Source organism: Aquarana catesbeiana, linkage group LG06, assembly GCF_042186555.1.
Source record: "Aquarana catesbeiana isolate 2022-GZ linkage group LG06, ASM4218655v1, whole genome shotgun sequence".
Classification (NCBI taxonomy): domain Eukaryota; kingdom Metazoa; phylum Chordata; class Amphibia; order Anura; family Ranidae; genus Aquarana; species Aquarana catesbeiana.
Window position 1 is genome coordinate 31,609,875 of NC_133329.1, and position 23,701 is coordinate 31,633,575.

Genomic DNA, 23,701 nt, shown 5'->3' on the forward strand with positions numbered 1-23,701 from the left:
TTTTTATATTGTGAAATATAATGTTATGCCGAGTAAATTGATACCCAACATGTCACGCTTCAAAATTGCGCCTGCTCATGGAATGGCGACAAACTTTGATCCTTAAAAATCTCCATAGGCGACGTTTAAAAATTTCTATAGGTTACCAGTTTTGAGTTACAGGGGAGGACTAGGGCTAGAATTATTGCTCTTGCTCTAACGATCGCGGCGATACCTCACATTTGTGGTTTGAACACCGTTTTCATATGCGGGTGTGACTTACGTATGCGTTCGCTTCTGTGCGAGAGCTCGGCGGGACGGGGCGCTTTACATTTTTTTTCTTATTTATTTTACTTTTTATTTTATTTTTTTACACTGTCTTTTAAAAAAAAAAAATGTTGGTCACTTTTATTCCTATTACAAGGAATGTAAGCATCCCCTTTAATAAAAAAAAAAGCATGACAGTACTTCTTTAATGTGAGATCTGGGGTCAAAAAGACCTCAGATCTCACATTTACACTAGAATGCAATAAAAAAATAAATAAATAAATGAAATGTAATTTTCTTTACAAAAAAAAATAATTCCCCTTTAAGAGCTTTGGGCAGAAGTGACGTTTGACGTTGCTTCCACCATACAATGCTATAGAGCCGAGCGGGGGCCATCTTTAACTCCCTCGGCATCCAGCCTGTGAGGGAAGAGGACCCGATCGTCTCCGCCCCTATCGATGGGTCCAGTAAGCAGCGGGTACGACCTGGAGCGCAGCGAGAGGGCGGGGGCCCCTCTACCGCATCCTGCCCCCCGATAAAAGTGATCTCACGGCGAATCCGCTGCTGAGACCACTTTTATCTCAAAGCCAACCGCCCGCTGAAGAAGAGGATACCGGGGTTATGGCAACTAGCTGCTGTATATATATATATATATATATATATATACAGTATATAATGTTTTGGGGGTTCTATGTAATTTTCTAGCAAAAAATACAGATTTTTACATGTAAACAAAAAGTGTCAGAAAAGGTCTGGCCTTCAAATAGATACAGTATGCATACTTTTTGTATAATGTTTTACATTCTTATTTATATTTATTTTTATTTTGGAGCCCTGATGAAAGGGAAATGTGTGAACCTGAAATGTGTTGGCTGTTTCATGTGATCATATTATAAATTAATAAAAGCTACTGGGCTCTGTTATCAGTCTTGTTTTTAAGTTTTGAATTTTTTAAGTAATATTACAATATATTCAGGTTATATATTCATACTATTTGCATGTGTGTTTACATGTTTTCAGATTTTTTTTTATTTTGTAGCCCTGAAGAAGGGGGATTGTGTTAGAACTTGAAATGTGATGGCTGTTTAATGTAACCATATTACAAATAGTTTAAAACTATTGGGCACCTTTATCACTGCATTTTTAAGTTAAGTATTTTTTATGTAATATTATACAGTATTTATGTATATGTATGCACTTTATATTAATTTACATGTTTTTTATATCTATTTTTATTGTATAGCCCTGATGAGGAGGGAATGTGTTAGAACCTGAAATGTGTTAGCTTTTTTATGTGACCATATTATAAGTCATTAAAAGTGATTGGAATTTTTAATTGCTTGGTCTCTTGCTCCAGTTGTGAAATATAAATCTGATATTTTTAGAAAAATGGTGATGGGGAGGGACCTCCAGCAGATTGACAGGCTCAGCTCTGTTCCTCTGCGTTGTATGGATGGGGTGTGTCCCTTCCCTCCAATCAGCTCTCAGAGCTCCCCTCACTGAGCTTGCAGAGTTTAACTTCAGCTCTCCGCTCCTTTTTTTCTGAACTCTCAGACAAGCTTCAAAATTCAGCACTTTGAACTGATGTAGAGAAGACTGCAGATAAACAGGTACAACTTATGTAGGAGGATTTATTTCATCTCTGTGTATCACCTGAGGTCAGTCACTTCACTTGGTATATGGAAGGGTTTACAGACACTTAACAGAATCTTTACATTAACAGGAACACAACAAATTAAACCTGTAGGAGTCCCGACCCTTCCTTCTTTAAAAGGTTTGCACTGTACCATATAGCGCTACTCCCGTAGGAGCCACATTATTACTGTCTAGGTCTTCCTCACAGGCTTTGCCCGCAGTCAGGCACATAGGTTCATTCACACTTTTCTTCAATAACCAGTCTAGGCGATGTTGTTTTGTGGTTTTTATTTTAAGAAAACTTGGATAGCAATGAGGGTAGTGGTGGGATACTCCAAAAAAACAAGAACTATGTACAACTGAGGCTTGAGGTATTCTTCAGAGCAAGCTATCTTGAAGTCTGGGCTTGAAACAAACAGTAGACTTCAGCTTAGTAGAAGAAGTTAGAGGAAGGAGTTTAGGTGGACAAAGCTCATCATGACATCAGCTGGTGTCCTCTTTAAATAGGCCCATGGCTGAATATGTAGTAGCTAAATACAAAGATCCTCAAGATCTCTCAAGCGTCTGTATTCACAAAGCCCAAGGACAGCTGGTAGACTCCATCCAACTTCCAAGTAAAACCTTCTGCTGATACCAGACAGATCTTCAGCAGACAGCTCCCCTCAGTCAGCTCCCTTTAGCTCCAGGGTCTCAGCATTCAAGCCTCTCAGGTAGCCCACCTGAGGCATCACCAACAGCATCTTCTGCCAGGGAGGGCAGCGTGCCCCCCAGGCTGGACTAATCCACTCTGGGAAAAGACCCAGAGCTCAGTGTGCTCACTGAATATATACAGTTACCCAGCATGCCATCAGAGCCTGCCTCTCGGGGATAGGCCCGGGGCTGTATCATTATTCCTGCTGCCATCTGCATAGCTTCACACCTATCATCCAGAATCTTCTCAAGTTCTTTAGATGCAGAGGGAGCTTTACACCAGACTGGCAGCAGCTGAACACACTGAGCAGACCTGACTAGCAGATTGCAGCTTCACTGATTACAGTGAACAGACATAGGCAGGGCTTTTTTTTCTCAGAGAATAGGTGCAGGAACTCCCCCTTTCTGAGTCACCCCTTTTCTACTCCCCTACCCACCTCCAATCACCGTTCCTTGGTTCCACCCCCTACCCACCTCCCATTACTGCCCTTTTAGAGAATTTTAGAGAATACAGAATCAAGTATCATTTTGTGGTGATAAGTAATTTGTATGTAGATTGTTAATGATAACAAGAAAAGCAGTAAAATAGATCCTCTGTAGCCAGTACCAATAGAGCCCCCTTCAGGAACAATAGACCCCCCTAACAACAATGGACCATCCAAAAGCCACACACACACACACACACACACACACACTGCAGCAACAATAGATCCCCCAACAACAATGGACCATCCGAACCCCCCCCCCCACACACACACACACACAAACACGCACACACAAACACCCTGCAGCAACAATAGACCCCCAACAGCAACAACAGATCTCCCCACAGCCAGCATCAATACACACCAGCAGCCAGCAACAATAGACTCCTCCTTCAACAGTAGATCTCTCCTAGCAATAACTGACCCCCCCCAGCAATATAAGACCCACCCCTATCAACAATAGACCCTCCTGCAAAAAATAGATCCCCTTCAACTAGAATAGATCCATCAGCAGCCAGCGTCAATAGACCCGGCAGCACACCCCAGCACCCCTTTCCATTACTTACAGTCAGTGCTGGAGGTGTGGGAACTGCGTTCTCCCGCGTTCCCGCTGAAAAAAAAGCTCTGGACTTTGGTGTGCATAGTCTATTAAATTAGGGTGTGCGCCCCAAAGCTCAAACACACACACACCTTTCTCTGCAGCCTCAGCTGCACTGGACAGTGAATGAATGGGAAGTGCTCTGTGCTGAGCGGCTTACTGTTCATTCACAAAGTGAAGCATAGTAAACACAGTTTACTGTGCTTCATTTATGAATGGACACAGTGAGTGAGTGTGTTCACTGTGTTCATTTAGAAAAGGAAGGCAGTGGTAAATGACATATATACTAGCCCATTCCCTCGCTCTCCATCCTGAAACATCCCCCCGCAGCAGCCAGGGGGAGAAGAGAGGAGGGAAGCCAACACCACTGAGGGGCATCGGGAACAGCAATCTCTGTCATGTCCCTGACAGCCCACCCCCCATTTAGAACACACACTAGGGAACACACTTAACCCCTTGATCGCCCCCTAGTGTTAACCCCTTCCCTGTCAGTGTAATTTTTATATTGATCAGTGCATTTTTATAGCACTGATCAATGTAATAATGTCACTGGTCCCCAAAAAGTGTCATTTGGGGTCTGATTTGTCAGCCGCAATGTCGCAGTCCCGCTAAAAATTGCAGATCACCTCCATTACTAGTAAAAACAATAAAAATAAATAAAAGTCCCTAAATCTATCCCACAGTTTGTAGACGTGATAACTTTTACGCAAAACCAATCAATATACGCTTATTGGGATTTCTTTTACCAAAAATATGTAGAAGAATAGATATCGGCCTAAACTGATGAAGAAATTGGTGTTTTTGTTTTTATTTTTTTGGATATGTATTATAGCAAAAAGTTAAAAAAAGTTTTTCTTTTCAAAATTGTCACTCTTTGTTTGTTTATAGCGCAAAAAATAAAAAACGCAGAGGTGATCAAATACCACCAAAAGAAAGCTCTATTTGTGGGGAAAAAATGGAAGTCAATTTTATTTGGGTACAGCGTCGTACGACCGCCCAATGGTCAGTTAAAGCAACGCAGTGGGGAATCGCAAAAAATTGGCCTGGTCATTAAGGGGAGAAAATCCTTCCGGGGCTGAAGTGGTTAAACTATATACACAAATATTTTAGGATTTCAGAAACATGGAAGATCTGGGGGGGCTTGGTGATACTTCAACCAGGACATCAAGATTGCTACTTAGTATTCTATTTAAAAAAAACTTCAAAAGCTTTCTATGCTATACATTACAGGCATACCCCACTTTTGAGTACACAATGGGGTTTATGTACAGTGAATATAACCCACGTCACAAGAAATATGCTTTTGTGATGTCATCACCAGATTGTGGGTAAGCTCACCATGACTGATCAGACAGGTTGGGATCTTTAGTAATAGGATCATTGTAAAAACAAAACGAAAAAGAAAAACAAACAAAAAATAGTTTTGTGTTGTTATAAGTACATTGCATGAAAGTCCGGGCGTGGTCAGATGTGGTTTTTAGCCGTCACACCCATGCAACCTTTGTGGAGTGAGCCAGAGAAATGTTTACATTTCCACGAAGGTTCTCTTTATTTGGACATAACTTTGTCAATAATTAACCCCTTGGCGTACGGAAATATGCGCCCCCCACGGGACTGGGCTTTTCTCCAAAGGGCCGCATATTTGCGTATCTCCCTTTGTGCTGGGAGCGCGTCATATGGTGTGATCCAAAACCACCCCAAATTAATTTCAGTATGTCTGAAGATCATGCCCAACCTTCTCATAGTGTTTGTTACCCTAAAAAAAAAAAAAAAAAAAAAAAAAAACACAGATCCTGTTTCCTTAACTACTTAAGCTCCGGAAGGATTACCCCCCCCCCTTCCCGACCAGGTCATTTTTTGCGATACGGCACTGCGATATTTTAACTGACAATTGCGCGATCGAGTGATGTTGTATCCAAATAAAATTGATGTCCTTTTTTCCCCACAAATAGAGCTTTCTTTTGGTGGTATTTGATCACCTCTGCCGTTTTTATTTTTTGCACTATAAACAAAAAAAGACCGACACTTTTGAAAAAAAACTATATTTTTTACTTTCTGCTATAAAACATATACAATAAAAAAAATCGAATTTCTTTAACAATTTAGGCCAATATGTATTATGTTACATATTTTTGGTAAAAAAAAAAAATCCCAATAAGCGTATATTGATTGGTTTGCGCAAAAGTTATAGCGTCTTCAAACTGTGGGATAGATTTAGGGACTTTTTTTTATTATTGTTTTTAATTGTAATGGCGGCGATCAGTGATTTTTAGCGGGACTGCGACATTGCGGCAGACAAATCTGACACTAAGCAATATTTTTTGGGGACCAGTGACACCAATACAGTGATCAGGGCTAATAAAAATGCACTGACACTGTATAAATGACACTGACAGGCAGGGAAAAGGAGTGAACACCAGGGGCGACCAAGGGGTTAAGTGTGTCCGTTGGAGGTGCTTTTTAACTGTGTGGGGGAGTGGATGCCCTGGAGGAAAAAAGAGATCCATGTTTCAGCTTAGCTGAAACACAATTCTCTCTTTTGCTCCCTGACAGAACAGCGATCTGCCTTGTTTACATAGGCAGACCGCTGTTCCGTCTCTCCTCTAAACGATCGTCAGGTCCCAGAGGCCATCGCAGCCACCAGACCCACTGATTGGCTCCCGCTGTGTCCAATCACAGCGTGAGCGGCGCTTCGGCTAGACCGCGTGCATAAAATCACGTATAGGTACGTGATTTTGCGCAGCCGGGCCGCCCTGCTGCAGTACTGTATAATGTACGTGGGGCAGTCCGGAAGCGGGTAAAGCAGGTAAAGCAGTGCTTGTGCTGTGTAATTTGGCCCCTTCTATCGTCTAAAAAACCTGGCTGATCCTGCCTGGTTCTGCCCACCCCTCTGTAAACTGACCACGGTTTGTCAGGGCTGCTGAGCCCTGACACCGTGGTCAGTTTACATGCCTCTGCAGCTCTCCTCTCTGCTCTCTGCCATCCCCTCCCCTCCCTGCTTGTCAGCTCCATCTACTACCCAGCCCTCCCCTCCTGCTGCTATAATAACTACACCTTAAACATACCAACCCCTCTGTAAAATAACATTGTGCATCCCTGTGTTGTATAAAAAATATGCTGATTATACCTTATATCAGAGCGCCTCCCGGCACACACGTGACTCCTTGGCTCTCTCTCCTCCCCGGCTGATGTCAGCGGGAGTGCTTGGCCCCCGCCCGCTATAGCTGCCAGCCAGGGAGAGGAGAGAGCCGAGGAGTCACGTGAGCGCTGGGAGACACTCTGATATATGGTATAATCTGCATTTTCTTTATATACCACAGACACAGGGGCACATAATGTAATGTTACAGAGGGGATGGTGTGTTTATAGTATAGTGGCTTAACAACAAATTCATGTTCAATTTTATGTACATCCATCCGTATCTATTTTTCTATTTATCCATCTGTTGGTGATCATGTCCCAGTTCTTGCAATTAAGTTAAATGTTTTGTCTGTCTATCCATCTCACCCCTTTTTTTCAATATATATAATAATATGTCCTAATAACGTAAAATAACTAAGGGTAATGCATCGGCTTTCCATTGGCATAAATAAGCAAAAATCTGACTGGCTGCATTGGGCTACTAAACTTTTGAAAACTTGGAAAAGTAGAACTATAGGCAAAACTTTTTTTTTTTCATTTTGGATAGAGTAAGGGAGGGTTATAACCCCTGCCAGATTTTTTAATTTTTTCATCATCTGTCTCATTGCAGAGATTTCCCTTCACTTCCTGTCCCATAGCCAAACAGGAAGTGAGAGGAAATCTCTGCAAATTAAGGGAATGCCTTGGGGATCTCCAGGTCACCAGAACTAGTGTCTCAAATAGAAGATGTCTCCTCTATTACTTTTCTGGGGACAGCCCAAAATTTGGGATTTTCTTTTACTTTAACTTTTACTGATAATGGTAAACAGGACACATAGAGAGGGGGAATCTCGTAACTGGGACACAGACAGCAATAACAAAAGGACAGGTGCTCTTATTCCTCTCTACTCTGTCCAAAACTAAAAAAAATGTGCTTTGCCTTTAGTTATACTTTAATGCATTGACCATTACTCTTTCGTATTGAATTATGGGGGCTGACAGATCATGAATGGTAACCAGTATCATGATGTTTGACTATCACCCATGGTATGTGTTTTTTTAAAAAGCTTCAAAAACGATCATTTCTCTTTTGATGCTGATGAAAGTTTTTGGTTACAGATAAGTGAGTAGAAGAGCGGTTAGGGCCAGGATCACCCAGTGATGACGGGAAAGGCTGAGGGTCACTCCATTGCCTGGATCACCTATAATGACGATGGGTCCTCCAGTTGTTTTTGTTGATAAAGTGACACTTGCTGTGCTGTTGAGTGGGATGACAGAGGTTCCTCCATTGGATGGAAAGGTGGTGGTTCCTGAATAGTTTGTGTTAGTAGTGTTGATGATGTCTCCTCCACATGTGTTTGTTGGTGAAGGAATTCCTGTCACATTGAGGAATGGTACTTGGAGGTAACTGCTGATCCAGTCTTGATAGGATGTGACAAGAGTGTACACCCCGGGGCGGTTTGGGAATGCACAACCAGCACCCCAACTTACAACTCCAACTTGGTACCAGATACCCTGGACTTTACATACCAGAGGTCCTCCTGAGTCACCCTGAAAGACATCAGTGTCCATAAGTTAGATTGATGTATCTATCTATCTATCTATCTATCTATCTATCTATCTATCTATCTATCTATGTTTCTACACATTACCATTGTTGGGAACACATCATTCACCTGACAGGAGTCCTTCTGTCCGTTTCCATACCCAGCACATATCTTCTCATCTTGGATGATGACAGTACTGGCACTGATGGAGAGGTCTCTATGATACATACGGTCACATGTCTGGTGGTCAATTAGGGGGACCATGACCTCCTGGAGGATCCCATTACTAGGTTGCGACCCTGAAGATAAACACATGGAAGCCAAAAGTTAGTAAAAAGCCTCAAATCCTGTTCCTTTCATTCATAATTGATGTCATGTGTCATATAAGACATTGGGGTTGATTTACTAAAGGCAAATAGACTGTGCACTTTGCAAAGTGCAGTTGCACTCTGAAAGAGCAGTTGCATCAGAGCTTAGTAAATGAGCAGAAGCAGAGCTGGTGCAAGAATTTTTGACACCCTAGGCGAAACCTCATTTTGCCGCCTCCCCCCCATTAGCTCCCCTGACTCCACCAGCTTTGCCCTGCACATGTATACCCTACCTTTTTGATGAAGTGCCGAACAAATGCAGCCTCACTAGCGCCCATCAAATGCAGTCTCATCAGTGCCCATCAATGCAGCCTACTGGTACCAATCAAATGCAGCCTCACCAGTGCCCATTAATGCAGCCTACCGGTGCCAATCAAATGCAGCCTCACCAGTGCCCATCAATGCAGCCTACCAGTGCCAATCAAATGCAGCCTCACCAGTGCCCATCAATGCAGCCTACCGGTGCCAATCAAATGCAGCCTACCGGCACCCATCAATTCAGTCTCACCAGCGCCCATCAATGCAGCCTGCCGGTGCCAATCAAATGCAGCCTACTGGTGCCAATCAAATGCAGCCTCATCAGTGCCCATCAAATGCAGCCTCACCAGCACCCATCAAATGCAGCCTACCGGTGCCAATCAAATGCAGCCTCACCAGTGCCCATCAATGCAGCCTACCAGCGCCCATCAATGCAGCCTACTGGTGCCAATCAAATACAGCCTCATCAGTGCCCATCAATGCAGCCTACCAGCGCCCATCAATGCAGCCTACCGGTGCCAATCAAATGCAGCCTACCGGCGCCCATCAATTCAGTCTCACTACCTCCCATCGATGTCGCCTCACCAGCACCCATCACATGCAGCCTACCAGCGCCCATCAATGAATGTTTGCTCGCTTCAATTCATACTGGAGTCGGGACACAGACACAGTCCTGCACCGCCGCTGTGCCTCTGACACTGTGTGCGAACGGAGCGGCAGCTGCCTGCTGATGCTGAGACTTAGTTGCTTGCTGCAGAGAGAAGAGAGTAAGAACCCCAGTGACTGGGCGCCCTAGGCAGCAGCGCGCCCTAAGCGGCTGCCTAGTTTGCCTAGTGGTAGCACCGGCCCTGAGCAGAAGCTGACTTCCATCATCCAATCATGTGGAAGAAAAAATGCTGTTTTCTTTATTTTCCTTGCATGCGATTGGGCATTCTTTGCAAAGTGAAGCCTTACCTGATTTACTAAGCTCTGGAGCAACTGCACTTTGCAAAGTGCACAGTCTAGTTGCCTTTAGTAGATCAACCCCAATGTGCTCATGCATAGCTCCCAACTGTCCCTGATTTGGAGCAATGTCCCTCTGTCCCTCTGTCCCTCATTCCTCCTCATTTGTCCCTCATTTTGGTCTGATCGGTATAGTTGTATATAAAATACACTTTTTGTCTTTCAAAAAGTGTTTCCCAGTCCTAAACCTTTCATCCAAATGTTAAATGGCTGCATTTGTACATTTTAAAAGCCAATATAAAGGAATAGAAGTGGTAAAAAAAAGCACTTGTGGATTAAATTTACTTTTTTTGTGGTTAATTCTCCTTTAAGGGGGTGTGGCAGGGGGCGTGTCCTATGCCTACATACATTTGCTGGTAGGTGTCCCTCATTCCCATCTCAAAATGTTAAGGAGAATTAACCCAAAAAAAGGTTAATTAAATCCACAAGGACTTTTTTTTACCACTACTCTTCCTTTATATTGGCTTTTAACATTTACAAATGCAGCAATTTAGAAATCAGATGAAAGGTTTAGCACTGGAAAAAACTTTTTGAAAGATAAAAAGTGCATTTTATATACATCTATATAGATCAGACCAAAATGAGGGACAAATGAGGGGGAATGAGGGACAGAGGGACATTGCTCCAAATCAGGGACAGTCCCTCGAAATCAGGGACAGTTGGGAGGTGTAAATATCCAAACTGGATGAACAGTAATACAAATGCTTTGGCAGTTAAAACAAATTCCTGTCATTTGTGTTTTTAGCTGATTGTCTGGAGATCAGCATTAAAAAAAAAAAAAATTACTATTAAAAGTACTAGTAAAGTCTGATTTACCATTAAAGGTGGTGGTGCCCCAGCCAGTCACCCAGCAGTCCAGACCACACGGGAAGGTGACGGAGGAAGTCGGTAGACAGATCGGAGTGATGTATTGGGTGAAATTGATGGGATTGGCCAACTTTAGCAGAGCGATGTCCCCGATAGATCCTGTACCATTATAATTGCTGTTTTTGGTGATTGATGCGACTTCGGAAACCACTGTATGATTAGAGTTTGCATCCAGCTGGTTCAGGCCCAGATAAACTTTAAAATCCTGTAGCTGTATTGGACTGAAGCAAGTAAAAGATGATAGTTTACTGAGGTGCCATTTTCTGTTTTCTAAAAATCAATACAGCTAAGACCGCATACAGCCTGTAGCCCCACTTGATATGGGTGGCCTGTCCTGCAAATAATGTTCTCCAGGCAAGTGTTCATCAAGAATGTTGCCTGCATTGTCTGACTTTATTACAAATACACCTTCAATATACACTATATTACTAAAAGTATTGGGACGCCTGTCTTTACACACACATGAACTTTAATGTCATCCCAGTCTTAGTCCGTAGGGTTCAATATTGAGTTGGCGCACCCTTTGCAGCTATAACAGCTTCACCTCTTCTGGGAAGGCCGTCCACAAGGTTTAGGAGTGTGACTATAGGAATTTTTGACCATTCTTCCAGAAGAGCATTTGTGAGGTCAGGCACTGATGGACGTGAAGGCCTGGCTCGAAGTCTCTGCTATATTTCATCCCAAAGGTGTTCTATCAGGTTGAGGTCAGGACCTTGCTTTGTGCTCTGGTGTGCAGTCATGTTGGAACAGGGAGGGGCCATCCGCAAACTGTTCCCACAAAGTTGGGAGCATGAAATTGTCTAAAATGTCTTGGTATTATGACGCCTTAAGAGTTCCCTTCACAACTAAGGGGCCAAACCCAACCCCTGAAAAACATCCCCACACCATAATCCCTCCCCCCTCCACCAAATGATTTAGACCAGTGCACAAAACAAGGTCCATAAAGACATGAATGAGCGAGTTTGGGGTGGAGGAACTTGACTGGCCTGACCTTAACCCGATAGATTACCTTTGGGAAGAATTTGCGTGGAGACTGTGAGCCAGGCCTTTTTGTTCAAAATCAGTGCCTGACCTCACAAATGTGCTTCTGGAAGAATGGTCAAACATTCCCATAGACACACTCCTAAACCTTGTGGACAGCCTTCCCAGAAGAGGTGAAGCTGTTATAGCTGTAAAGGGTGGGCCAACTCAATATTGAACCCTATGGACTAAGACTGGGATGCCATTAAAGTTCATGTGTGTGTGTAAAGACAGGCATCCCAATACTTTTGGTAATATAATGTAACACACACACATATATATATATACTGTATATATATACTGTATTTATTATTATACTACAATACTGCTGTTACTTCCTATAGCATGATAGAAAACAGAAAAGGACATTGTCATATCAACTGCATAAAATAGTATTAAACCCTCACCCAGCTCTGCATTGAAATCAGCTTCCAGGTTTTATTGTCAAAGCTTAAAGTGATATTAAAGCGGAGTTCCACACAAAAATGGAACTTCAGCTTTTCGGAACCCTCCCCCCCTCCGGTGTCACATTTGGCACCTTTCAGGGGGGAGGGGGGGTGCAGATACCTGTCTAAGACAGGTATTTGCACCCACTTCCGGGCATAGACTCCCACGGGAGTCTACGCCTCTTCCCGTCCACCCGCGCTGTCTGCTGGGACACACACGGGTCACAGAGACAGCAGGGATAATTCGGATTGCACAGCGTGACTCGTGCATGCGCAGTAGGGAACCGGGCAGTGAAGCCACAAGGCTTCGTTTCCTGATTCCCTTAACGAAGATGGCGGTGGCAGCATCCGAGGACGAGGGAGGGTTCGGCCTCGGGTGCCGACATCGCTGGACCCTGGACAGGTTAATTTCCTTATTTTAAAAGTCAGCAGCTGCAGTATTTGTAGCTGCTGACTTAAAAAAAAAAAAAATTTGCGGGACTCCCGCTTTAAAGGCAATGATTTTTTTTTTAAATAACAAACATGTTATACTTACCTGCTCTGTGTAATGGTTTTGCACAGAGTAGCCCCCGATCCTTCTCTTCTTGGTTCCCTCTTCAGTGCTCCTGGCCCCTCCCACCTGCCGAGTGCCCCCACATTAAACAGCTTGCTATGGGGGCACCCGAACAGGCTCACTCCTGAGTCGCTGCTCTGTGTGTCCATTTACACACAAAGCAGTGGCTCAGCCCCGCCCCCCCCTCTTCTCATTGGCTCACTGGCTGTGATTGACAGCCAATGAGCAGGGAGAGTCCCTGGAGAGGCAAGGCTCTCGCTGGATTGAGATGGGGCTCAGGTAATATTAGGGGGGGGGAGGGCTGGTGTTTTTTACCTTTATGCATAGAACCACTTTAATTGACCGAACTGAAGTTAGAAGCTGATTGGTTACCATGCAGAGCTGCACCAGATTTTTCACTCTCCAGTTTTAGTAAATCGATCCCATAGTGTTGGTCCACTCTTAAGGTGACCACCAGTGATGGACCAAGTCATGGACAGGGCTAGAGCATACAATGGTAAGTGAAGACTTAAGGGGAGGGAAATCGTAAAAATAACAAAACAAAATCTATGAGTTCTACTTTAAAAGTAGAGACAAACTGAGAGTTGTTGAAGCAGATAAAGGGATACAACTTACACTCATGCAAAATACTTTTTATTTTTATTTTTCGAGGATAGGATTTTAGAAAAATGTTTTGTACTTACTCATCGAAGCAATGGGCCGCACTTAGTACCCACTGGTTAGAGATAATGGAACCTCCACAGCTGTGTTGGTCTTGAAAGTAGATACTGACCTGCCAGGGCCACTGACCATCCACGGCATCGGTGCCACCAACAATTCTGCTGGAGATGGCCGGGGAGCCACACACCCAATTATCTGCTGCAGATGGGTCAAAAAGTGCTGAATGAAAGCAAAAAATGCATAATGTTCAGGGTTTTTATTTTTTTATTCATTTGTTTTTTTAATCCTAAAGTCTGTCTACTATAAGAAAACCTCATAAGGAAACTTCATATACGATTTTTTGAAGAGCCTGAACCTCTATTCTGCAGCTTATGGAATACCCTACTCACTGTTCAGTAGCATTATAGAAGAAAAATACACAAAATAAAATAAAGAATAAAAAAAAAAAAAGTTTTAAGGCGCCCCCGCCGTCGCGTGCTCGTGCACAGAAGCGAATGCATATGTAAGTCGCGCCCACATTTCTAAACGGTGTTCAAATCACACATGTGAGGTATCGTCGTGTGCGTTGTGTGAGAGCAATATTTCTAGTCCAAGACCTCCTCTTTAACTCTAAACAGGTAACCTGTAAAAAAAATTAAAGCTTCGCCTATGGAGATTATTAAGTACCGTAGTCTGTCACTATTCCAAGAGCGAGCGCAATTTTAAAGCCTGACATGTTTGGTATCTATTTACTCGGCGTAACATCATCTTTCACATTATACATAACAATTGGGCTATTTTTTTTCAATTCATGTAACTGTTTTTTTTCCCCAAAAAAAACGCGTTTGAAAAATCGCTGCGCAAATAACGTGTGACATGAAAACTTGCAACGACCACCATTTTATTCCCTAAGGTGTCTGCTTAAAAAAAAACAAAAAACAAAAAACATATAACGTTTGAAGGGTTTTTTAGAAAAAAAAATTATGATTTTTATATGTAGGAGCGAAGTGCCAGAATTGGCCTGTGATTGCTGTGATTGGACACAGCGGAAGCCAATCAGCGGAGTCCGTTATACCCGATGTTCGCCAGCACCCTGAGAGCGATCTGCCTATGTAAACAAGGCAGATCACCGTTTTGTGAGAGGGGGAAGATGGAGATCTTGTGTTTCTGCTAAGCAGGAACACGGATCTCTGTCTTCCCCCAGACAAAGCACCTCCCCCTCACAGTTAGAAAGCACTCCCAGGGAACACATTTAACCCCTTGATCGCCCCTGATATTAACCCCCTCCCTGCCACTATCATTAATACAGTGCTGCTGCTGGCAATAATTACATGAAACATCTGACAGTATAGTTGTACCCAAGTTGATCGTCATGGGTACAATCAGCCTTCCCATTAGACATGTGCACTACTTGTTTTGTTTTGTTTTAGTTTCATTCTCTTTTTTTTTTTTTTTTTTGTTTATCAGATCATTCACTACGATCGGCATTCATTACTTCGGATCATTCGTAACTTCAGATACATTTGTATTCGTTCCATTCCATTCATTTAGATGCGCCATTCATTACTTTGGATAATTCGTAACTTTGGATGCATTCGTATTCGCTCCGTTCCATTAGTTTATATGCGGCATTTGTTATTTCGGATAATGCGTAACTTCGGGTGCATTCCTATGCATTACGTTCGGATTTTCATTCTTTCGGATTTTCTGTATATCAGGTTTTCGTTCTTTTGGGTTTTAGTTCTTTCGGATTTTCATTTTTTTAGATTTTTGTTCTTTCGGGTTTTTGTTCTTTTGGATTTTTGTTCTTTTTTCGGGTTTTTGTTCTTTCGGATTTTCATTCTTTCGGGTTTTCGTTCTATCGGATATTTGTACTTTCAATTTTACTTCTTTCGGGTTTTCGTTCTTTTGGGTTTTCATTCTTTCAGATTTTCGTTCTTTTGGATTTTCGTTCTTTCGGGTTTTCATTCTTTCGGATTTTCGTTCTTTTGGGTTTTCATTTTTTCATGTTTTCGTTCTTTTGGGTTTTTGTTCTTTTGGGTTTTCGTTCTTTCGGGGTTTTTTTTCCTTCAGATTTTAGTATTTTCGGATTTTCATTCTTTTCAGGTTTTCATTCTTTCTGATTTTTGTTCTTTCTGACAATTTTCATATGCATTCATCAAAAGAGTCTTATAGAGAATATGCTGAATTTCGCCTGAAAACAAATATGTAACGAAATGTTTTGCACATGTCTACTGCCCATATATGGTTTAAATTTTGTCCAGTCCCTGCTGAAACGGTTGAGATTCGAACCGTCTATGAACTGATTTAGAGATAATTCAGTGATTAGGGCTCATTAATAATATTATTGTATATATAGTAAGTCAGTAAAGATTTCCACAGGGAATGCAGTCCCAACCATAAAATATCCCACCAAAGACAAATCAACAATGACAGTAACAATATATGAAGAGCTTCAGGTGTTCTATAATAACTAAAAAAAATAAATAAACAAAAAGTAATAACTTACAAAAAAATTCTATTTTTATAGGTTTTAAACTAATAGAATAAAGTGTGGTATACAGCATAACAAAGTGTTCATTGTTGGTCTAAAATGTCTCTAGGTATAACAGAGTGATTATAATTTTTCTGTTGATTTTAGTGGACCACAAAATCACGTAAAAAAAAGAAATACTTGTCCTGTCAGCTAAAGCTCTGTAACCCCTGTATACTTTGCATCGGCTAAAAATAAAACATCATTAGAAGGGTTTATTCTAAAGGATTGAGGGTCTCACCTGCAGCCATAATGACCAGTGCAGTGATTGCTGCCATTTCTTTAGATTGAAGGAAGATCAGTTGAGGTCCCTCTGTCTTGGTGGTAAGTGAAGGTTAAGGACTTTTTCTCCTGAATATCAGCTTTTCTAGAAGAATGGTATGCTTGCGACATACCATTCTTCTTAGAAAGGGCTTGACTTCTTTACTTTTGTGAGTAAAGCAAACGCTCAACACAAAAAAAAATGTTACGCTTTTACAACAAAGAATTCTGTTATTGTGTCCCTATCAAGAATTCAAAATCTGGTGACATTGATGAATTACACGAAATTTACCTTCGTGTTACCACAGTGTGACTCAATCCTTACATGCCACCAGCCTGGACCCTGGAGAACTTCTCAACCATAACTGTGCTGACCATTGGTAGGCAACACTCTTGTGGTCCATAGACAGTCGCCTGAGCACCAATCATAATAAGTAAGATATTAAACAGCTACAGTATCTCACAAAAGTGAGTACACCCCTCACATTTTTGTAAATATTTTATTATATATTTTCATATGACAACAGTGAAGAAATTACACTTTGCTACAATGTAAAGTAGTGAGTGTACAGCTTGTATAACAGTGTACATTTGCTGTCCCCTCAAAATAACTCAACACACAGCCATTATTGTCTAAACTACTGGCAACAAAAGTGAGTACACTCCTAAATGAAAATGTCCAAATTGGGCCAAATTGTGGCCACCATTATTTTCCAGCACTGCCTCTTGGGCATGAAGTTCACCAGAACTTCACAGGTTGCCACTCGAGTCCTCTTCCACTCCTCCATGACGACATCACAGAGCTGGTGGATGTTAGAGACCTTGCGCTCCTCCATCTTCTGTTTGAGGATGCCCCATAGATGCTCAGTAGGGTTTTTATTCTGGAGACATGTTTGGCCAGTCCATCACCTTTACCCTCAGCTTCTTTAGCAAGGCAGTGGTCATCTTGGAGGTGTGTTTGGGTTCATTATCATGATGGAATACTGCCCAGCAGCCCAGTATCCAAAGGGAGGGGATCATGCTCTACTTCAGTATGTCACAATACATGTTGGCATTCATCGTTCCCTCAATGAACTGTAGCTCCCCAGTGCCGGAAGCACTCATGCAGCCCCAGACCATGACACTCCCACAACCATCACTGACTGTAAGCAAGACAGACTTGTCTTTGTATTCCTCAACTGGTTGCCGCCACACACGCTTGACACCATCTGAACCAAATAAGTTTATCTTGGTCTCATCAGACCACAGGACATGGTTCCAGTAATTTGTCTTGTGAATCATATTTAGAAGAGTCTTCCTTCTGGGACGACAGCCATGCAGACCAATTTGATGCAGTGTGCGGCGTATGGTCTGAGCACTGACAGGCTGACCCCCCACCCCTTCAACCTCTGCAGCAATGCTGGCAGCACTCATATGTCTATTTCCCGAAGACAACCTCTGGATATGATGCTGAGCACGTGCTCTCAACTTCCTTGGTTGACCATGGCGAGGCCTGTTCTGAGTGGAACCTGTCCTGTCAAACGGCTCTATGGTCCTGGCCACCGTACTGCAGCTCAGTTTTAGGGTCTCGGCAATTTATTTATAGCCTAGGCCATCTTTATGTAGAGCGATCATTCTTTTCTTTTTTTTAGCTCCTCGGAGAGTTTTTTGCCATGATGTGCCATGTTGAACTTCCAGTGACCATGATGAGAAAGTGAGAGCGAAAACCCCAAAATTAAACACACCTGCTCTCCGTTCACACCTGAGACCTTGTAACACTAATGAGTCACATGACACCGGGGGAGGGAAAATGGCTAATTGGGCCTAATTTGAACATTTTCACTTTATGAATCGTGCATATGTGCACACCTGTGTGGTTAGACAGGGCCAATTTGGTTGGTCACAGGTTGGCTGGTAAGTGAGCTGGGAATTTTTGTTTGTTGTTGTTTGACATGCATCGCCCTTGCATGTGCTCCTTGCTGCAAAGGCAAGTTATAGGTTAGGGTGGTGGTGAGAGGACGCACTGAATACATTGTCTGCCATTGTGTCATTCCTGGGTGTTCAATGTGTCCCTAACCCTAAAATCCTTACCAAACTCCAAGGGCCTGGTATGGATTGGGATGCCCCCATGCCATTTTTTTTAACATGTTTGTATTGCTCGCAATGGTATTTTATTCGCTGGCAATTTAAATGTCATTCTTTTTTCTTTATATATGTCAGTTTTGCTGCAGCAGGTTCTCTACATGCTACAGATGTGCCACTTTACAGGAAGACCAAGAGGAAAAATCACTTTTTCTGTAAAAACAATAAGAAAAAACAAAAAATTTCATTACCCGGGCCCCTTTATACCCTTTTTATGGTCAATAACTTGCATATATTCCTTCAAAATGGGAACTGTTGATGTTTCAAGTTCAGGTCCCATAGACTTTAATAGAGTTTGTGGCTCGGGTCCAGACTTTTTTTTTTTACATGTTTGGGAGTTCTGGTTGGGGTGGTTGCCATTTCTTTGTACTGTTGGTTAATTGGTGAACGGACGCACTGAATACATTGTCTGCCATTGTGCCATTCCTGGGTGTCCAGTGTGTCCCTATACCTTTAAGGAGCGGTGGGCTCCCTCCAGGCATACTTGCTCTTAATCTATCCATTATTATATACAGTATGTGCTTCAATTTACAGAGTTAGGACTGCAGTACACTGGGGTGCCGTGGCCGTTGCAGCTTACACATTTATTTGCAAATGTGCGCAAACGAAACCCTTGGTTTTAACATGAACTGTTAGACAGGGTCAATTTGGTTTGTTGCAGGCTGGCTGGTAAGTGAGCTGGGAATTTTGTTTGCTGTTTGTTGACACACGTCCATATGCTCCTTGCTGCAAAAGCCAGTTATAGGTTGGGGTGGTTACCATTCGTTTGGACATCTGCTGGCCTGCAACTGAGTGTCTTTAAGTGCCTTAAAGCACCATCTTCACTATGTGCAAACCTTCCCTTACAAGGCTTATAACCAGTGGCGGCTGATGGTATATCTTTTGGGGGGGGGGGCAAACAATCCAGCTGACGCCACACCTACCCAGTCGGTCGGTCACCAGCCCCACACTTACCCCATCTGGGTCGTGGGCAGTGCTTCATCTGGGCGGCAGCTTAACACTGCATCTCCTCCTCACAGGCTTCGGTAGCTTCCCCTGCGTCTCCTCCCTCCTCCTCCACGGCGGCCAATAGGATCGCTTCTCCTCTCAGCCAATCAGGTGACAATCCTGATTTTCCAGGGAGAGAATCTGGAAGACAATAGCGAATATTAATACGCTATTGTCACACAACTGGATGGGCTCGGGACTCAGTGCTCTACGCCCTGAGGCCACCCTTTTTTTAAGCCAATCAGAGCCTCAGGCTCTAGTCATGTGCGTCTAAAAAAAAAAAACCCATTGGCATCTGGCATCCTGCATGTAGATTAGGGGTTGGGCACATGGATTAGGGGGGCGGCACCCCTGTGCCCCATATGGACGGGCAGCCACTACGTATAACATCAAAACAAACCTAACTTTGGGAGAAATGCACTCGTCCCATTCAAATATTGAGCAAGAAGGGGTGTGGGGGGTGTTGTTTAAACAGTTAGTTATATGTTATAATAAAATTGTATACTCCTGATTAGGGATGAGGTGAACACCCCCCCAGTTTGGTTCACACCAGAACATGCGGACATGCAAAAAGTTTGTTTGAACACGTGAATACCGTTAAAGTCTATGGGACACGAACATGAATAATCAAAAGTGCTCATTTTAAAGGCTTATATGCAAGTTTTTGCTCTAAAAAGTGTGTAAAAAAAGTTTTAAAAACAGAATTTTTTTTGGGAGCAGTGATTTTTACAATGCTTAAAGTGAAACAATAAAAATGAAATATTCCTTTAAATATCGTGCCTGGGGGGTGTCTATAGTATGCCTGTAAAGTGGCACAGTTTTCCTGTGTTTAGAACAATACCACAGCAAAATGACATTTCTAAAGGAAAAAAAGTCATTTAAAACTGCTTGCGGCTGTAATGTAATGTTGGGTCTCTGCAATATAGATGAAAATCATTGACAAAAACGGCATGGGTTCCCGTCCCCCCCCCCCCCCCCCCCCATCCATTGCACCCAATTTTTTTTTTTAAATTAACGTGGGGGCCCCAGGCACTATATACTCTGAACAGAAGTATATATACTATACGGCCTGCCCTATATACTCTGCAGAAAATTGGGCCTTGGGTGTTGGTGGTGCCATAACACCGTAAGCCCTCACACCTTACTCTTGTTGGGCGCAGGAACGGGCCCTGCTGTGAAATATTAGATCAAGAATTGTAATTACATGCCCCTGTTAAACAAGGGCAGAAAAATTGGGCCTTTGGTGGTGGTGGTGCACAGAGGCTGCTTGCCATCTTTTAGTGGCCTGTGAGCATCTGCCTCTCCTTGGTGGCCTTCTGGACATGATGTATTGCAACACCACACTACACTTTATTGTGTACTGTATACACCACCAGAAGTGTAGTAGAAACAGTACACCACAGAATGCAGATATAGGCTACACTGGATGCAGAGTATATATATATATATATATATATATATATATATACACGAGACTGACTGCATATATATATATATATATATATATATATATATATATATATATATATATCTCAAATACACTGCCACTAACTGAATAACCTGCCTGCTTAATCTAAATCACACTATCTCTCCATCCACACCAACAACACACTACACAGGGCCGGCCTTATATAGTGTGGAGCATGGACTTAGCCCCCCTTAGCCATGATTGGCCAAAGGAAAACTGCCTTTGGCCAATTATGGCTCTCTTAGCAGAGAATGCTGGGATTGGCCAAAGCATGAAGGTCATGGTGCATGCTTTGGCCAATCATCATACAGCAATGCACTGCGATCTCGCAGTGCATTATGGGGCGCATTATGGGGTGTTCCGCTGCGCTTGAATTTCCCGTGAACGCCCCTTAAAATCCTGATGTTCAAGTCGAACTTACGTTTCGAATACCAGAGCGGCCCCCGTAAGCTCGCGGACATGTTTACTCAAGTCCGGGACCCCCGCAGCCAACATGGCGCCGACGCCTCAGCCAATGCTACACGAGGCAAGAACCCGCTCCAGGCCTCGCAAACTGGAGGCACGAGCGAAACAGACTCCTCACTACTCAGGACAGGCAAGTTACCACAGCTCCCCTTCCCACAGCCCTCAGAAGTCCAGACCCAGGCTGGATCCAGTTCTACATGACACAGATGAGGAGGAGGGGGAGGGGGGCAGCATGGAGGAGGCCGCAGATACTATGGACCCCATCACTCAATTCCCCACCACAGGGCATCCGATTGTGGACACCACGTTAAAAAGCGTGCTTGTAGCCCTTGGCAGCACACTGCACAGTAACATGCTGTCAGCAGTCTCCTCATTAAAGGCTGAAGTGGCAGAGCTGGGAGACAGGGTTGGCCACATGGAGGATAGAATGGGAGAGTATGCAGAGACTCACAATGACTTCAGACCTCGAAGATCGCTCCAGACGCAACAACCTTAAATTCAGAGGGGTGGCTGAGACTGTATTACCAGGCGACCTGAAACGTTACTTACTTCAAATGATGGCCACCCTTCTACCAGAAGTCCCAGCGCAAGAAATTGTTATTGAAAGGGCACACAGACTACCCAAACCTCCATACCTCTCAGAACATATCCTCAGAGACGTCATTGCGAGAATTAATTTCTTCCATGTCAAAGAGAAGCTACTCCAAATCACCAGACAAATGAACCCACTCCCAGGGATAAAAATATTTGCGGATCTCTCACAACATACTTTGATGGCTCGCAGACAATTGGTTTCTTTGACAAAAATGCTGCAAAACTACAAGATCTTATACAAATGGGGCCCACCAGCTAAATTAGTGATTAACAGAGGCAAACAAACAACATGTAATCACTACACTTGAAGATGACCTTAACCTCCTTCGATCATGGAACCTCCTCCCACCCCCCTGATGACCATGACTAGCGAAGAAGAAGCGATACCCAACCCAGATACCTTGATGACATCTCAGACCATTGAAAATCCACTGAGGATCGACATAAATCCCACTATAGAGGAAGCCTCAGTTCATTCATCTATGGGACTTCTCCGCTCCTAGTTCTTAATCCCCTACAGAATATCTCTCAGGAAGCCGTCCCTAAAGGGCAGGTAGTTACCCCCATTCACGCGGAAAGTAGCAGCCGCTACTCAGTAATCCACCTGATTATCTACATAGTTTAACATTTACCGCGTTTGGTAAAATGTTTTTTCTTTGTTGTTTTTTTTTTGTGAGCGCAACAACGGCACAAGTTGCTCCTTTTGCGCTATGTCCATTCTTCAGTATCTGGATCTCACCAACCACAGGAAAAAACACATCCGCACATGTATCCTGCCCTAATTTTTTCTGTTCACAAGTGACGTTAATTCCAATGCATCGACACCTACACACTATGGGAAAAGTCGAGTACCTACAAGAGGACTCTGGAATCTTATGGCTCAAGATGAAGTTTTGCATATCCACCACCCAAGTGTCCGGTAATCTGTTAAGCATTACACCTTTAACCCTGTGACATGACTTTATCAATTGTCTCACTCAAGCGCACGGGCTGAACAGTCCCTTTAAGCGTAAAGCAGCTTGGAAAGAAGCTCTGAAACTATAAGCAGATATTTTCTGCGTACAATAGACCAATTTCCATGCATCCAAGGCTCCACAGTGCTCCCACAACTTATACCCACATGTTTTTACTGCTAATGCCCCAGTCAAGAATGTGTCTTTATAGCTATCACCTCCTCGGTAGCATTTACAACGCATGAGGTCCATACTAACCAAAAGGGCCGATATTTAATCTTAATCTGTACTATTAATAATATTTTCTACACCATTGTAAACCTATATGCGCCTAATGTTGGTCAACTTAGGTTCTTAAACTCCCTTTCCAGGAAAATAGAGAGGATTCGGAAGGGCTCACTCCTCCTTGTAGGGGATTTTAACACCGTAGTAGACCAAGCTATGGATGTCTCAAAACCAAGTTCTCATGCTAGACAAACCTTACAAGACCTCCGTAAAAAGGAGTCTTCTATATGATCCATGGAGGTGCATGCATGCCACTGAAAGAGATTTCACCTACTTTTCGGCTCCCCACGGATCATATTCAAGGATCGATCATTTTCTAACAGACCTGAACCTACTACATAAAGTTCTTAAGCCTGAAATTATGTCTATAACTTGGTCAGATCACGCTCCCATCAAATTAACTTTGACAGAAAACCCCAGAGCCCTTCCGACTCGTCTCTGGCCCAACAATGTATTTCTATTTAACAGTCAAAAATGTAGGGAAAGATTGAATGTGCAATTAGAGGAATTTTTCCAGCTTAACTTAACCCCCGAGTCAAACATGTCTAATGTATGGTGCA

General features: G+C 43.1%; 1 protein-coding gene across 1 annotated transcript; it reads right to left on the reverse strand.

The window, feature by feature from the left end:
* Window positions 1-6,925: 6,925 nt before the first annotated feature.
* On the reverse strand, window positions 6,926-16,330 carry LOC141148246 (serine protease 33-like). The gene is made up of 5 exons (XM_073635510.1): window positions 16,249-16,330; window positions 13,519-13,714; window positions 10,766-11,037; window positions 8,451-8,620; window positions 6,926-8,325 (listed from the first exon to the last, which is right to left on the reverse strand). Exons 1-5 carry the CDS (start codon window positions 16,283-16,285, stop codon window positions 7,888-7,890), a joined length of 1,113 nt encoding a protein of 370 aa, XP_073491611.1. The 5' UTR covers window positions 16,286-16,330; the 3' UTR covers window positions 6,926-7,887.
* Window positions 16,331-23,701: the final 7,371 nt, after the last annotated feature.

What these genes read in the sequence shown, in the direction of transcription:
- LOC141148246 (XM_073635510.1), bottom strand. Translation starts at nt 16,285, where the DNA reads ATGGCAGCAATCACTGCACTGGTCATTATGGCTGCAG. An exon ending in ACTGGTCATTATGGCTGCAG is followed by an intron (nt 13,715 to 16,248) that starts GTGAGACCCTCA and finishes GCTTTCATTCAG; the next exon opens with CACTTTTTGACCCATCTGCA. An exon ending in GACAGAAGGACTCCTGTCAG is followed by an intron (nt 8,326 to 8,450) that starts GTGAATGATGTG and finishes GATGTCTTTCAG; the next exon opens with GGTGACTCAGGAGGACCTCT.